This window comes from Notechis scutatus, chromosome 8 (genome assembly GCF_049901735.1).
Source record: "Notechis scutatus isolate UNSWTSFEM ecotype Mainland chromosome 8, rNotScu1.2, whole genome shotgun sequence".
NCBI classification, from domain to species: domain Eukaryota; kingdom Metazoa; phylum Chordata; class Lepidosauria; order Squamata; family Elapidae; genus Notechis; species Notechis scutatus.
The window spans coordinates 24,912,738-24,929,786 of record NC_142016.1 but is presented as its reverse complement, the minus strand read 5'-3'; the positions used below and the strand labels follow the sequence as shown (position 1 = coordinate 24,929,786).

General features: G+C 49.4%; 1 protein-coding gene and 1 long non-coding RNA gene across 2 annotated transcripts in view; one reads left to right on the top strand and one right to left on the bottom strand.

Annotated features, from left to right (window-relative positions):
• The window catches only part of LOC148129980 (uncharacterized), a 264,545-nt gene extending 257,923 nt beyond the window's left edge, over nt 1-6,622 (top strand). Inside the window, exon 2 of the long non-coding RNA XR_015750558.1 lies at nt 6,288-6,622. This is a non-coding gene — a long non-coding RNA (uncharacterized LOC148129980). The remainder of the gene's footprint in view (nt 1-6,287) is intronic.
• Nucleotides 1-15,608, bottom strand: part of RYR1 (ryanodine receptor 1) — a 149,245-nt gene extending 133,637 nt beyond the window's left edge. The window contains 3 exon segments of the mRNA XM_087971211.1: nt 1,684-1,788; nt 2,972-3,091; nt 15,442-15,608. Coding sequence (XP_087827337.1) covers nt 1,684-1,788; nt 2,972-3,091; nt 15,442-15,492 — 276 coding nt within the window. The 5' untranslated portion in view covers nt 15,493-15,608.
• Nucleotides 15,609-17,049: the final 1,441 nt, after the last annotated feature.

The following is a 17,049-nucleotide window of genomic DNA, read 5'->3' as shown; positions in this document are numbered from 1 at the left end:
AACCTGTCACTTGCCTGTTAACGGGTCACATTTGAGGTGGGAACCCCGAGGAGGAAAATGGGAACTGGGAGGCACACACCAAAACTTGGTTGGGAGAAGGGAAGGGGTGGGTGGGAAAGGTTTAGAAGGAAGGGCATGAGGAGGTGGGATCACGGCAGCGACTGAAGGTAGCACCTACCCACTTGTCCAAGTCAACACCCTAGCGGGTCAGTCGGCAGATTTGAGAAGCCAAAGAAAAGAAGAAGGAGAGAAGATGAACCATCGAGGATTACTCAGGGCCGACGGGCATCGCGGGATACCCGAGGCTTGCTGGGGGTCTCCCTTCACCCCTTAAAAGGACCCCCACACACACCTTCCATTCATTCATCATTCAAGATGCCCATTGGGTTCACCCAGGGGTGGGCTTTAAATTTTTTTTAGCAACCTATTCTCTGCCCGGTTGCTGGGTGGACGTGGCTATGGGGGGTGTGGCCTACTAGGCCTCCTGCATCATGGCGGTGTGTGTGTGTGTGTTTGCCCTTCCCGGACTCCGGAGGCTTTCCTTGAGCCTCTGGGAGGGGGAAAATGGCCTCCCCAGGCTCCAGAGGCCCTCTGGAAGCCAGTAATGGGCCGGTTTCCAGTCTTCCGGATCTTCGGGGAGGCCCATTTTTCCACCTCCCCAAGCCTCCGTCCACGCCCTGGACTTACCTGGGATCCCCAAAATGGGCCATGTGGAGATTCCTGTGAGGGGAGGGGTGGGGTGGGGCCAATCCGGGTTGAGATTTGCCGGTTCACTGAAACCGGCCATAAAATTCGCTACCGGTTAGCTATGTGGGTTCGTCCCAATGGGCCAAACGGGTAGCAGCCCACCCCTGGGTTCACCCCACTGGGAGAAAACGGAGAACGTAGCCAGGACACAGGCTCAGCCTCTCCAGTGGGGACCAATGGGATCCATTCCAGGAAGTAACACCCAGGAGCAGATCTTGGGGTTTCCACCCTTGCAGTTTTAGAGGGGGAATATTTTTGCATTCCACCAGCTGTCCTGAGAAGCAGACATCAAACTGGCCAGGAGGTGCCTCTTCTTTCGATACAGCTCTGAGATTTCTGCTTTCCCTGACGTAGCACCTTTAAGAAATTAGTAACTTTGCTTCCCCACTAAAGCCGTTTAGGCGAAGGCTTAAATTTTGAGGTTGTGCCCAGAGTTCCTAATGGAGAAGGTTCCCAATTAAGGATAAGACTCTCTCATATTTCTACAGAACAACATTTATTCACATGTACCAGACCACCCTGTCGTGTTAATTAAAATGTTCCTCTGGCATTGAGGAGGCTGAAAAATGGGCCCGTTTCAGCACTTTCTGGTTTCAGCACTTCTGGTATTTCTGGAAGGCCCATTTTTCGGCCTCCAAAGGCTACAGAGGCTTCCCTCGAACCTCCAGGAGGGCGAAAAAGGCCTCAAATGCGCCGAAAATTAGCTGGGAGCGCGCATACGCAGTGCAGGTAAGTTTGGCACAAATGGCTCTGTGTGCCACCTCTGGCACACATACCATAGGTTCGCCATCACGGCCCTAGTAAGATAGCTGTAGCTCTCTTGAATACACACACACACACATTCTCCTCCATGGTTTGATCTCAAGGAGGCCACACCAAGAGCCACCCTTCTAACTCACTGCCCCCGAAGGAAGGAAATTTTGTCCCCCTTCTTACCTCAACCCCGGCTTCCACAGTATTGGCCAGCATTTCCTGAAGAGCTCGTACAGACAAGGATTGTTCCAAACTGAAGCAGCATATTGCCAGATCCGGAGGGACTTTCTGTGTAGGGATAGAAAACTAGGGGTGGTTTCTATTGACCGAGTTTTACAACCCGATTTGCCGCCACAACCACCTGGCCACAACCCAAAGTAGAAAATAAACCTCCGCAAGCTCATCGAAAGACTTAGCCATGATTCCAGTTTGGTCTAGTGGTTAAGGACCCCAGTTAGAAAGCGAGAGACTATGAGTTCTAATCCCGCCTTAGTTATGAAAGCCAGCTGGGTGACTTTGGGCCAATCACCAGGAGACGGTGAGTTCTAGCTCCAACTTAGCCAACGAAAGCAGTTGGGTGACTGTAAACCAATCGCCAGGAGACAGTGAGTTCTAGTCTTGCCTTAGGCAGGACAGCCAACTGGGTCATTTTAGGCCAATCAGCAGTACTGTAGATGGTGAGTTCTAGTTCTGCCTTAGGAATGAAAGCTGGCTGGGTGACTATGAGCCAACCACCAGGAGACGGAGAGTTCTAGTCCTGCCTTAGAAATGAAAGCGGGTTGGGTGTCTTTGAGCCAGTCCCTCGTTTTCAGCCCAACTTACCTCCCAGGGTTCTTGCGGGGCAAACAGAACCAGGAAGAAGTACGATGAATGTTCACTGCCTTGAGTTACTCATAAAATCATAAAGGCAGGATAAAAAAAAAATCTAATGAAGATATAAATGATAAACCTGGTCAAATCTGGCCAATCCATTCATGGAAAGAAAGCCAAGTTCTCTAGACCAGGGGTCCCCAACCGCCGGGCAGCGGACCGGTACTGGGCCGCGGAACAAGCCTTACCGGCGCTGGTTGCTGGGCGCCGCCATCTTTTTGGTAAAAAAAAGCAATTTTAAAATCAAAAAGATGGCGGCGCTAGCGCTGGTGAGCTTTTCCGGTAGAAAGCCATTTCTACCCGAAAGCTCACCAGCAAGCGCTGGCCCTTTTTGGATTTAAAATCACTTCCGTGACGTCACCGGAAGTGATTTTTCGTCAAAAAGATGGCGGCGCCAGCTGACGCCGGAACCGGCGGCGCCCAGCTGACGCCGGAACCGGGCCGGCGTCGAAAAGGTTGGGGATCCTGCTCTAGACCGATAGACTTCAAATACCTAATTCCCAGTATAAAAGCAGGTGGGCGCAGGTCAGGGAGGGCAGGTTAAGCTGTTGTTTCTGCACCTTTCCAGGCTCACACCTAAGTCACCTGCCTCAATACGCACCTGAGCATTAGAGGTAGGTTCCAGGAAACAGAGCCGATTTCCAAAGCCTTCGGTAGCCAGGCATAACTTCAGCTGTTCGTTGAAGACTACGGCGGAACATTGAAGGACAACCTCATCATCCTAAGGGAGAAAAAAAAATATGTTCAGAATTATACATATTCTAGGGTCACTCCTATTAGAATTCCAATCTCTCCATATAAAAGCGTAATACCCCTCACACGTCATCACAAAATCTCCAGAACCGTAAAGCTTACAAACTTGAAATTTGGCATCTATCTTCCTCTTGGCTTCTAGGTGCTCACTAAGAAAGGAATTTTCAAAATGACCATCCAGAGCATTAGTATTTTGTATATTACTATTATCAACACGCTCTGATGCTAAGGAGTTCTACTCCCCCTCCCCACCTGAAAAGAAATCTGCTCCAAATGCAAAACACAAGCAGAGGAGAGGAGTTTCAGTTTCAGTTTCAGAGCGCCAAGCAGCTTTACTACAGAACAGTTGAGCTAAGCCACGCCCAGACTCCTTGCTGTCTCCTTTGCTCACACAGCAAATACTGTTTCAGTTTCCAAACAGTCCTCAACTCTCTCACACACTGACAAGACGCTAGGCAGATGAATACCAATGGATGCTAGTAGGCAGAGGTTCAATCCCCCCCCCCTTATTTTCCTTCCCAAAAACTAAGCCCAATCACATAGTTTCGTAGTGAAGCATGGATATCGAGCTAGTAGGAATAGAAAACTGCTACGCTTCAAAAATATTTTTCAAACTTGGCAACCATGCTGGCTGGGGAATTCTCAGCGTTGAAGTCCACCCATCTTAAATTTCTAAGATTTGAGAAACACTGCCTCCTCTCCTCCCGCCGCATGTGGTCAACTTAAAACGCTAATAAGGTTTAGGGGTTTTTAATGTAATAAAAGTTTAATAAAGTATAGTTTAAAAGGGAAAAAAAAGGAAAATGAAGGAATTTAAGATAAGCAATCTATAGATTAAATGTATATATTTGCACAAATTATATATATCTGTAAATAAGCACAAAAGATAGAAAGGTATGAGATGGATGTCATAGAACTGTTAATGTAATGATTTTTTTAAAAAAAGACATAAAAGACTAATAAAGTTTATTAAAAAATAAAATAAAACCCTAATAAGACCACACCTGGAAGACAACCAATTTTGCAATCAATTTTGGTCGCCATCCCACAAAAAAGATGTTGAGACTTTGGAAAAAGTTCAGAGAAGAATAGCGACTAAGATGATCAAAGGCCTGGAGATTAAAACATATGAAGAACGGTTGCAGGATTTGGGTTGGGCCAATCTAGAGAAAAGAAGGACTAGGGGGGACATGATAGCAGTATTCTTGTATTGGAGGGGCTGCCCCAAAGAAGAGGGGGTCCAAACCTGGAATTAAGGAAAAACTTCCTAACGGTGAGGACAATTAACCAGTGGAACTGCCTGCCACCAGAAGTTGTGGGTGCTCCATCACTGGAGGTTTTTAAGAAAAGTAGACAGTCACTTATCTGAAATGGTATAGTTTCTCCTGCTTGAGCAGGGGGCTGGACTAGAAGACCTCCAAGGACCCTTCCAGCTCATTCATTCTGTTCTATTGTGGTTAAACCTCCTTCTCCCTCCTGTCTCAAACATGTTACCCCAAATCCTGAGGGCTAGCAACCTGAATGCTCAAATTACTATGGAATACATTTTTAAAATTTATATTTCACAAGGCATGGTAATAAATCAAAAGGTTATTTCTCTGGGACACGTTCTCACAGCATTTCCTGGTTGCCATACGGTTTGTGTTATTTATTTGCTTTTAAGATTTGCAAGGCTCTGGATGGCATACCGCATAAAAAACAAGCAAACAATATAGAAAACGATTAAAAACTTCACCCTGTCACCATCTTTATCCATTGCATCCTGGTTCTGTTCTAAAACATCTACATAACTGAAGCCATCCCTCTCCCTGTTTGCAACCGTGTGCCTCTACAAGCAGCATGACGTATAAAAAATATATATCCAGCAATAAGGCATTTATTCCTGCAACATCTGCGTAACTTAGAAACAGATCCCACGTCAGAAAAGTGAATGAAAGCATATGTGTCAATTGACTTATTCTATGAGCTGTTCAGGTCTGGCTCAGTTCGTTGCAGTGGTCTCTATACCTAGGATTTTCCTGTGTAAATTATAAATTATAGTTTAGCTCTAACCATACTCCATGTACACATAAGTTCCAAGATGGTGGCTGTAATTATCATGCCTGAAAGACAAATTGCTGGTTCAAATCTCAGCGCTGCATATAGGTTGGGAGAAGACATTTCAACGAAGGGGAAACACAAATAATAATTATAATAATAAACTGGCAAGCATTTGCCACAGACTGAAACCATTGTTAACAAGGAAAAATAAAATAATCCAGATAGCGAACACGGCAATGCCTGGAGAGAGCAGAATAGAAAGAAGATAACAACATACAAAGACCAGCAAATAGAAAATAGAAACTAAACAAGGAGAGAACCCAACCTAGAAGAACTAAGGAGAAATTTCCTGACAGCTAGAACAATAAATCGGTGGAACAACTTGCCTCCAGAAGTTGCGAATGCTCCAACGCTGGAAGTTTTTAGAATAGAATGAGTTGTAAGGGTTCTTAGAGGTCTTCTAGTCCAGCCCCCTGCTCAAGCAGGAGAACCTATACTAGTTCAGGTAAGTGGCTTTCCAGTCTCTTCTTAAAAACCTCCGACGATGAAGTACCCACAACTTCTGAAGTTCCACTGGTTCGTTGTCCTCACTGTGAGGAAGTTTCTCTTTAATTTCAGGGTTGCTTCTCTCATGGATTAGTTTCCAACCATTGTTTCTGGTCCTGCCCTCCAGTGTTTGGGAGAATAATTTGACGCCATCTTCTTTGGGGCAGCGCTGCAAGTAATTTTAAGAAGAGATGGGACAACCATTTGTCTGAAATAGGGTTAGGGTTTCCTGCCAGAGCAGGAAGTTGGATTAGAACACCTCTAAGCTTCCTTCCAACTCTGTTATTCCATTATTCTGTTTTTATTTTATTTTTATTTTATTTTTTTCTTTTCTTTTCTTTACTTTATCGTCACTGCACCTCGTACAACAAAATCAAACACCATCTTCAGTGCACATCACGACCATGAAAATAAACACAAACACACATCCTTCACCCTCCACACGTTGAACCGGAAACCCCCAACACCGCACCAACACTGCACTATAGAGCAGAATTCAATAGAGTTACTGCCCTGGGATAGAAGCTGTTTTTCAGCCTGTTTGTCCTTGTTTTTATTATTCTGTACCGGTCTGCCAGATGGTAATAGTTCAAAAAAAGGAGGAGCCCAGGATGAGATGGATCTTTGAGGATGTTTTGAACTTTCTTAAGGCAGCGGAAGCTATAAAGCTCTTCCAAAGAGGGGAGAGGGCAACCCAGGATCCTCTGGGCAATGACATTAACCCTCTGGAGTGCTTTCCTATCTGCCCCTGTGCAAGTGGCAAACCCTACACAGGTGTGCAGTAAGTTAAGATACTCTCTATGGTGCAGCGGTAGAAGGTCACCAGCAGTTTTTCATTCAGCTGTTGTTTTATTCTATTATTCTTTTCTGTTATTCAGTAGAAATAGATTGACTGTGGCAAAAAAAAAGCAAAGTACCACTACTAATAGCTGCCAAAACATCTAGAGCACTATGGGAATTGACAAAGTCGCCATCAGTCAATTGCGAAAGGCAGCTTTACTCCAAACAGCTTACATCCTGTGAGGAGACCTTCAAAACCATCAAACAATGCCTGGCTCTCCCAGGTCCTTGGAAAGGACCGTAGAAGTGGACCAAAAAAAAAAAAAAAAAAGCCAAATCCAATCTATACACCTGGTTGATTGTGTGACAACCCATCGTTTATGAAACCTGTACGCCAGCCGACTCCGAACGACTCTGGGTGACTCACCACAAGGAATCCAAGAAATTGCAGTAATAAAATCCGAAAACATGAAAAATGAAGACGAAGGTGGAAATCTGCTTTTCCTCTAATAATCGCGGCCAGACAACTTAAAACAAAAATCAGATCGCATGCATCTTCCGGGCTAGAAAAATCTTATTTTTTTCGAGCTGGGCTTCCTGTCCTTCAACAATTCCCCCCACCCCAAAATCAGAATCGAAGGGATGCAAAGCCGGCTTCGTTCCCGACCATCAAACTGGAGTTTCAGAGGAAGGAGACTTCCCATCAGCCCAGCTGCCAGAACTGGCAGCCTCCATCAATCAAGGGCACCGAAGGGAAAACTGCAGCACCAGCGCAAGCGATTAAAGGCACGTGCGCGCCAGCCGAAGAGCCAAGATGCGCAACCGAGGATGGAGACCTTGGAACACAGCCACGATGGCGAAGGTGACTCAGGAATGAGGACATCAGCGTCCTCCACCCAGCTGACAGGTGCTTCTCCACCCTGCTGGTGTAGGCGACGCAGCACAAGAATCCTCATCGTCTACTTTTAATGAACTCATGAACCCTTGTGGGGTGCAGTCTGGGCAACTGAATGGAGCGGAATATTTCCTGGCTGGATACCCTTCCTGTTGCCAGGGCGGAGTTTTGTTTCAGCAGATATATTCTCATTGTGCCCAGGATCGAACTCACAGCCTCCGGATGGTGGGGCGAGAGCTCCACCTCTAGGCCACCGCACTGCTCTTGATGCTGGGTGAGAACAAGGATGGGAAATCCGGATAGTCCTTGACTTACAACCATTCATTCAGCGCCGGTTCAAAGTTGCGACTGCCAACTAAAAAGATCTGTTGGCACCCTGACGACAACACTGGGGGGAAGTGACTTACGACCGTTCTTCATACTTATGACCGTTGCGGCCTGGAAGCTGGCAACTGGCTCCTCTTTATGACGGTCGCTGTGTCCCTTTTGTGACCTTCTGACCCAGCAAAGTCAACGGGGAAGCTAGATTCGTTTGACAACCCGGCGACTAAAACAATGGCAGCGGTTCACACAACCACCGCGGCATGGACTATCTCGCTTAGGAACAAACATTGGGTGGGTGGGTGGGGGCCCTCCACGGTAGTCATTAAGCGGTGAACTTCCTGTAATTTCGTATTTTTTAAATGCTTTTCGTTTTTGGAAATTTAATACCATGCTTTAAAAAATCTAAAATGTGCCCTGATATACTTTCTGTCCCCCAGACTCCCCTCCACCCGTCTCGTTCGGTCTGGCTGATCTCCAGCCAGCTCATCGCCCACCCTGGCTTCATCCTCCCAGAGATCAGGTTGCTTGGCCGACTATTTTGGCCCTGGGAATGTGCGCCATCAGCTGCAGGCTTGCGCAGAAAGATGTCCTGCTGTCTCACAAGCCCAGCTGAGCTTGGGGGGGGGTCTGTTAACCCCAAACCCCACCCCCTAAGAGATGGGGAAGGGGCTCCGGGGGTCTCAACCCATTTGCTGACTGGGAAATTCTAGAACATTGAAATCCGGACCCCTTAAACGTCTCCCAGGTTGGAGAAACAAAGAGTTTCTTCCACCCAACTAAACCCATTCTGGACAGCCTTCAAATGCCCCAAATCTGGGGAATGTGTGGCGGCAGCCAAAAAAGCCAATGCAATTCTAATTTGCATTAACAGAGGGAGACGATCAGGGTCAACAGAGGTACTAATACCACTCTATAAAGCCTTAGTACGACCACACCTGGCAGGAATGGCTAAGTAAGACCACACCTGGCAGGAATGGCTAACACCCAAGAAGATAGGCTCAAGATCCAGGTGGATCTTGACAAATGTGAACCCTGGGCCCTACCTAACAAAATGAAATTCAATATAGAGAAAAGTAAAATCCTACACTTAGGCAAGAAAAACCAAAAGTACAGACATATAGACTGGATGAAACCAGATTTCTCAATAGCAGTAACTGTGAGAGGGATCTTGAAGTCTTAGTGGACAACCAGCTAAATAGGAGCCAGCCATGTGCAGCAGCAGCCAAAAAAGCCAATGCAATCCTAAGTTGCATTAACAGAGGGATACAATCGAGATCAAGGGAGGTACTAATACCACTCTATAAAGCCTTAGTAAGGCCACACCTAGAGTACTGCATCCAGTTTTGGTCACCACATTATAAAAAAGATGTTGAGACTCTAGAAAAAGTGCAGAGAAGAGCAACCAAGATGATAAGGGGACTGGAGACTAAAACATACAATGAACGGTTGCAGGAACTGGGCCTGGCTAGTCTGGTGAAGAGAAGGACCAGGGGAGACAGGAGAGCATCTTCCAATATTTGAGGGGCTTCCACAGAGAGGAGGAAGGGGTCAAGCTATTCTCCAAAGAACCTCAAGGCCAGACAAGGAATAATGGATGGAAACTGATCTAGGAGAGATTCAACCTGGAAATAAGGAGGAATTTTCTGACTGTGAAAACAATCAACCGATGGACAGAAATTGCCTTCAGAAGTTGTGGGAGCTTCATCCCTGGAGACTTTCAAGAAGAGACTGGACTGCCCTTTGTCAGAAATGGTGTAGGGTCTCCAGCTTGGGTGGGTGGGGGGTTGGATTAGATGACCTACAAGGTCCCTTCCAACTCTGTTAAATCTGTTATCTGTAACCTGACTTCAAACCAAATCCATCCATGAGAGTCAAAATTAGAAATGGAATCCTTTGGAGGGCGGGGGGACATTTTTGAGGATGGCTGGGATTTGGGATTTTTTTTTTTTTGAGCCAGAAAAATAAATTGAGGAAAAAAGAAATTGCAAAAGAGAAAGATCAAACTTCCTCCACTGGAAGCCCCTCTTCCCCCCCCCCCCCCCCATTTTTCACCCTCCTTCGCTCACCATTCACATGGGCCCGGGGACGGGAAATGGGTATTTTTGGTCTCTGCACCTGTTCATAGCATTCCTACAACTCTGGGTAAGCACATAGCTTAGAGACTGGGGAACTTGCTGACATACAAACACACTCACATACACACATGCCTTCCAGGCTGCTCGAGTGACTTTTGGGCAAAACAGACCTGAGGGCAGGCTCGTAATGAAGGTGAACAGGGGGAGTCCTGTACCCCCAAATAAGCATGAAATAAAAATTATAATGTTGTGCAAAAGAAGGACCACGTCACCAGGCTACTCAGGCGCGCCACATTGCATTTCCCCTTCTCCCCTTTTTAAAAATACAGCCATTGTGCAATTCATCACGGAGTTTAAATATTTCCAAAGTTTCCAAGTTTCTTTTACTCATTTTTTTTTGGGTGGTGGTGGTGTTTAAAAAAAGACAGAACTTTCTGCGTGATTAAGCGATGAGGATGATTGGATTTGAGCAATCAGGAACCATTACATTGCACAAAGTTTTCTTTTCTTTTTTAAATTACTAGGAATTAGTAGTCTGGGAATAAACATAAAGTCTAGAATCAAAATGTAAAGGGTACCCTAGGGGTCATCCAGTCCAACACCCTGCTCAGTGCAGAATTAGCAGAACTGGATTTTTCAAACTTAGCCAGCTCAGATGTATGGGCTTCAACCTCCCAGAATCCCCCAGCCAACATGGGAGTTGAAGCATGGGAGTTAAAAGTTCACATATCGTAAAGCTGCCAAGTGGTAAAAAACACTCTATTAGAGCAGAGGTCTCCAACCTTGGCCACTTTAAGCCTGGTGGACTTTGCTGGCTGGGGAATTCTGGGAGTTGAAGTCCACCAGGCTTAAAGTAGCCAAGGTTGGAGACCTCTGCATTCGAGCATCTCTCTCACACACACAAACACACACATACACACACAGAGCTGTGTTTGAAGACCTTTAAGCAAAAGAGGACTCACTTCATCCTGCAGACTGTTCTCTGGGCTAACGGTTCATATTGTACGATCAAGATAAGGAACTTCCTGGCAATAAAACCACGTAATAATTTCTTTATGTATCCTTGGTGTTCTCTGAGGTTGGTTGCTTTCTTGCAGACGTTTTATGACCCAACTAGGTAACATCATTCGTGCTATGTTTGCAGAGTTTACGGACAGCAAATCCCACAACCCTCTAGCACTGATGATGTTACCTAGTTTGGTAATGAAATGTCTGCAATAAAACATCTAAATTCAGAGAACACTAAGGACCCCACAGGCCTCCTCCTCCTCCTCTTCTTCCTCCTCCTCCTCCTCCTCTCCCTCTTCATGCAAGGAAAGCAGCAGAAGTCTTTTTTTTTATTCTTTGTGTTCCCGCGCAGCCTGGATTAATTGCTTTGGGGGTGACATTTCTCTGCGGACCAACAAAATTTTCTCGCGGGCCACCAGTGGTCCCTGGCCCACTGGTTGGGCACCACTACCCTAGAGCAGGGGTCCCCAAACTCGGCAACTTTTAAGACTTGTGGACTTCGACTCCCAGAATTCTCCAACCCGCCGTGACTGTTTCTTTTTTCTCCTATCTCCCCAAGAGGAGAGATTGCAGAGGAAGAGGATTGCAAGAGAGTAAGCTCTGCTGGCTGGGGAATTCTGGGAACTGAAGCCCACCAGTCTTAAAGTGGCCAAGTTTGGAGACCACTGCCCTGGAGAGACAGCATGGGGCAGTGGTTAAAGCAACAGGCTCATTCTCGTATCTTCCCTTCGGCACAAAGCCAGCTGGGCAACTTCAAGCCAGACACTTTCTCTCAGCCCTAAGAAGCCAGCAATGGCTAACCATTCTTGAAAATGTGACTAATAAAACGGCAGAGGCTTTTTTTTCTCCAGGCGGATTCCAGCCGTCGAGACCAACCTGGATTGTAACAGCAACTGCGGTCCTTAAACCTGAGACGGCAGTTTGTAAGCAACGGCCCCCAGCTGTCAACCTGAGATAAATAAAGGTTAGTAATCGGAGAAGCCTCCCCGGCAGGCCCCAGTTTCCCTGTGACTCTCTATGGAAGCAAAGGGTAGATTTTGAAGCAGCAAGGCAGGAAAACTTGAAAAGTACAGATGATTTTGGACTTTTGGTGTTGGGAGAGACGCCTGGGGATTCCGTGGACAGCCAAGAAAAGAAGCCAGCGGATTCCTGAACAAATCAATCCCGAATTCTTACCCCCGAGGGACAAATTTTTACAAGGCTGAAAATTGTACTTCGGACATATTGTGCAAAAAAACACAAAAAAAACCCAGCTCTCTGGAGAAGTTTTTAATGCTGAGGAAGGAAGGAAGGAAGGAAGGAAGGAAGGAAGGAAGGAAGGAAGGAAGGAAGGAAGGAAGGAAGGAAGGAAGGAGAAAGGAAGGAAGGAAGGAAGGAGGAAGAGGAGAGAAAGGAGAGAGGGAGGGAGAGAAAGGAGGGAGGGAGGAAGAAGGAAGAAAGAAGGAAGGAAAAGGAAGGGGAAGGAAGGAAGCAGAAGGGAAAATAAAGGAAAGGGAAGGGAGGAGAGAGAGGGAGAGAAGGGAGGAAGGAAGGGGAAGGAAGGAAAATGAAGGAAGGGGAAGGAAGGAAGGAAGGAAGGAAGGAAGGAAGGAAGGAAGGAAGGAAGGAAGGAAGGAAGGAAGGAAGGAAGAAGGGAAAGTAAAGGGAAGGGAGGAAGGGAAGGGAAGAGAAGGGAGGAGAGAGGGAGAGAAGGAAGGGTGGAGGGAGGGAGGAAGCAAGGGGAAAGAAGGAAGGAAAAGGAAGAGAAGGAGGAAGATGACCACAGCAGGGTGGAGGGACTTAATAACAGCAGTGTCCCAAAGCTGCCTTTCCAAAAGGCCACTGGACTTTGGTTTTAGTTTTCCCTTGAAAACATTTCACTTTCCGTCCAAGAAGCTTCTTCAGTTCTGGGGAAGGTTTTTTGACTGAAAAGCGAAATATTTTCAAGAGAAAAAAAAAAAAAAAACCAAGAAAATCCAGTTGCCTTTTGGAAAAGCCCCTTTGGGACAACCACGTCCTGGAGGATTTGAGCATCTCCACACACAACGGCAGCCACGGGGGCGTCGCTACGTGGAAATCCTGGAAGTCCAGACAGGGAGAGGTTTCCTTGGGAGGAAACCTTGCGACGGGGTTGTCGCGTCCCCTGGCGGGCCCAGGCTTACAAAACCACCAACTTCATCCTGGCTTCTAGGCCAGGACCCAACACGGGCCCTGAAGGCGCCTCTGAGTCCATTCACACATGCCGTTCTGCTTGCAAGCGGAGGAGGAGGAGGAGGAGGAGGAGGAGGAGGAGGAGGAGGAGGAGGAGGAGAGGAGGAGGAGGAGAAAGGAGGAGGAGGAGGAGGAGGAGGAGGAGGAGGAGGAGGAGGAGGAGAAGAGGAGGAGGAGGAGAGGAGGAGGAGGAGGAGGAAGAGGAGGAGGAGGAAGAGGAGGAGAGGAGGAGGAGGAGGAGAGGAGGAGGAGGAGAGGAGGAGGGAGGAGGAGGAGGAGGAGGAGGAGGAGGAGGAGGAGGAGGAGGGAGGAGGAGGAGGGAGGGAGGAGGAGGAGGAAGAGGAGGAGCAGGAGGAAGAGGAAGAGGAAGAGGAGGAGGAAGAGGAGGAGGAGGAAGAGGAGGAGGACTGTGCTTGGATCCTTGGTGCTCTCTGAGGTTGTTTTCTTGCAGACGTTTCATTACCAGACTACGAAACATCATCAATGCTAGAAGGGAGTAGGATTTACGGAGAGGAGGAGGAGGAGGAGGAGGAAGCTGAGCCAAATCCAGCACCCCCCACTAAATCCTGAGGCGCCACCTGTTCTCAGGATCCATCTGCCTTGGAACAGGAACGGACTCTAATTTTAGTGCTGCTCAGCCTTGGCGGGACAAGAAAAGAGGCCAACACTCCAAGGGCAGAGCCAAGGGAAGGCGAATGGTAGACTTTTCCTAGCCATGGCTGCTCTGGATTCCGGTCTTCTGGGCTGCGGTTCATCCATCCCCTGCCCGACCCGGTTATTCCCAAATCCACCCAACCGATCCCCACAAACGTGGAGTCAGGGCCCCCATTGGCAGGGAAGCTCCTCTGCCCGCCATAAACAGAGCCGCCAAGGTGGCTGCTGGCCTTGAAAGGGAAAGGAGAGAGAGAGAGAGAGGACGCCCGCAAGGTTGTGTGAATGCGGGCAGAGGGAGGGGATGGACCGTAGATGATGGCCATCAACCACCCAAGGAGGAAGGCCCACCCAGGATATCAAGGGGGCGGTGTGACCCCCCTCCCTCCCTCCCTCCCCTGGGGCTGCCCACATTTTGGGCCCAGAAGACCAGCTCCTTCCAGCCACGTCCGGCTTGGACGCCCCCTGAAGAAGACGGGGTGACCCCCCCAACCCAAGTCCATCTCCTCCCAGCAGGGAAGCCAAAGGTCTCCTTCAGCCAAAGGGCACCAACTGCCTGGACACGTAGTGGACAGCGGCGTCTCTCTCTGACTTGGGTTCACAGGAGATTCTGACTCCCGACTTTTGGGCGACCTTCTTGAAACCGGCCTGCCCTCCCTCCCGTCTCTGCCCCTTTGCTTTCCTCTCTACTTCGCCCTGGGCTCGTTGGACTGAGGTCTTGCACTAAGAGCCCATCTCCCACCTTGTTGTGACCCTTCCAGCTGACCCCTTCCTCCTCCCACTTCCTCCTCCTCTTCTTCAGTGTCCCCAGCCCAGCTCCCCCAATTCCTGGACCCCCTTCCAGCTGACCCCTTCCTCCTCCTCCTCCTCCTCCTCGATGCCCCCAGCCCACTCCCCAAAGATCCCTGGAGCCCCCTTTCCAGCTGACCCCTTCCTCCTCCCACCCCTTCCTCCTTCTCTCTTCCTCCTCCTCTTCTTCGGTACCCCCAGCCCACTCCCCCAATTCCTGGACCCCACTTCCAGCTGACCCCTTTCTGCTCCTCCTCCTCCTCCTCCTCTTCAATGCCCCCCAGCCCAGTGTCCCCCAATTCCTTGGACCCCACTTCCAGCTGACCCCTTCCTGCTCCTCCTCCTCCTCCTCTTCTTCGATGCCCCCGACCACTCCCCCAATTCCTGGGCGCCCTTTCAACTGATCCCTTCTTCCTCCTCCTCCTCTTCAATGCCCCCCAGCCCAGTGTCCCCCAATTCCTGGACCCCACTTCCAGCTGACCCCTTCCTGCTCCTCCTCCTCCTCTCTTCGATGCCCCCAGACCACTCCCCCAATTCCTGGACCCCACTTCCAGCTGACCCCTTCCTGCTCCTCCTCCTCCTCCTCTTCTTCGATGCCCCCGCCCACTCCCCCCAATTCCTGGGCGCCCCTTTCAACTGACCCCTTCTTCCTCCTCCTCCTCTTCGATGCCCCCAGCCCAGTGTCCCCAATTCCTGGACCCCACTTCCAGCTGACCCCTTCCTCCTCCTCCTCCTCCATCCTCCTCTTCGGTGCCCCCGACCACTCCCCCAAAATTCCTGGGCGCCCCTTCCAGTCGACCCCTCCTCCTCCTCGGCACCCCCAGCCCAGCGCGACCCCCTTCCAGCTGACCCTTTCCTCCTCCTCCTCCTCCTCCTCCTCCTCCTTTCCTCTTCCTTCTCCTCCTTGGCGCCCCCAGCCCACTCCCCCAAATTCCTGTAAACCCCCCTTTCTAGCCGACCCCTTCCTCCTTCCACCGCCTGCCTTCCTCTTCCTCCTCGGTGCCCGCTAGCCCAGCTCACCGTCCGCAGAAACTGCACATCGTCCTCCCCCTCGCCGCCTCCTTCGGCCATGGCTGGGCGGGCTGGGCGGCGGGATCGGCGGCCCTGGGCTGGCGGTGGCGGCGGCGGCGGCGGTGGGAGCCGGCCGGGGCGGTGCGGAGGCAGCAGCCGGGAAGCTCCTGCGGAGACACTAACCGGACGGCCGGGCTCCGGCAGCAGCCCCAGCCGGCCAGCCGTCCCCGCCCCCGGCCCGCCCCTTCTGAGGAGGGGAGGAAGGCGAGAGGACGGGGGCTGCCTCCGCCGCCCGGTGGAGCCTCCCGGGGCAGGAGCAGTCGATCGTGGCTCGGCAGGTGCACCGGAGCTGCTCAGTCTCATTTGTTCCACCTGTCGGCTGTGCCGTCCTCCTTCCTTGATTCTGCCCCCCCCCCCAAAAAAAAAGTTGGGGTCTTTTGGGGTCTCCCCTCTCCTCTCTTTGCAGCCCCTGATTTAACTGACATTGGTTGTTAGTCACAGAGTGGGGGGCGGGGGAAATCTGCTCCAAACCAGGGTTATATACCATCCCCAGGGCTGGGCTACAAGGTAGTCCTCGACTTTACGACAGCTCGTTTAGTGACCATGGCACGGAAGGCGGGGGAAGGAACTGAGGACCATGTTTCACACTTAACGGCCATTGCCACGTCAGATGCCGGACAACCGACTCACGCTTAGGGCTGTCCCCAAGGTCATGCGATGGCCATCATGAGTCAACGGGGAAGCCCAATTTGCTTGCCGACCGGGTGACTTAATTGAACGATGGCAGCGGTTCACTTAATGGAATGCGGCAAGGAAATGCGTGAAGAAGTGTGGGGGGGGGGCAGCATCCATTGAAACGCATTTCTCACTTAACGGCATATAGTTGGGGCGCAATCGTGGTCGTAAGTTAACAGATTTAAATTAATCATGTTAACAGATAATCAGAGTTGGAAGGGACCTTGTAGGTCATCTAGTCCAACCCCCCGCCCAAGCGGGAGTCCTGTATTGAGGACAACCTGTATTAATGCTGCCACTCCACTCTTTGCAAGCATCCATTTGAATGGTGATCATGATGTTACCCTGGATATGTTGCGACAATAAGCCCGAGGATTGGTCATAAGTCGAGTTTTTGCACCGTTATGGTGACTTTGTACAGCCCTGAGGCCGGTTCACACAACATGTTAAGCCATAATGTATTTTCTTTGATTCAGGCTTAGCTATGATGAACCTGGCTTGTCCCATTTATTCATGGCTTAATTAACCCACCATGGTTAAAACAAACCTTAGCTTGTCGGATGCATCGGCCCCAATATGATTCTCCACCTCTCGTTTATCTTGCAGTTAAACTTCATGGATCTTCTCCTGACCTCTTTCAAGGGATGGGAAATAGAATAATAGAAAAACAGAGTTGGAAAGGACCTTTGGAGGTCTTCTAGTCCAACCCCCTGCTTAGGCAGGAAACCCATTTCAGACAAATGGCTGTCCAATTTCTTCTTTAAAAACTTCCAGTGTTGGAGAATTCACAACTTTTGGAGTTAAGTTGTTCCACTGATTAATTGTTCTCACTGTCAGAAAGTTTCTCCTTATTTCCAGGTTAAATCTCTCCTTGATCAGTTT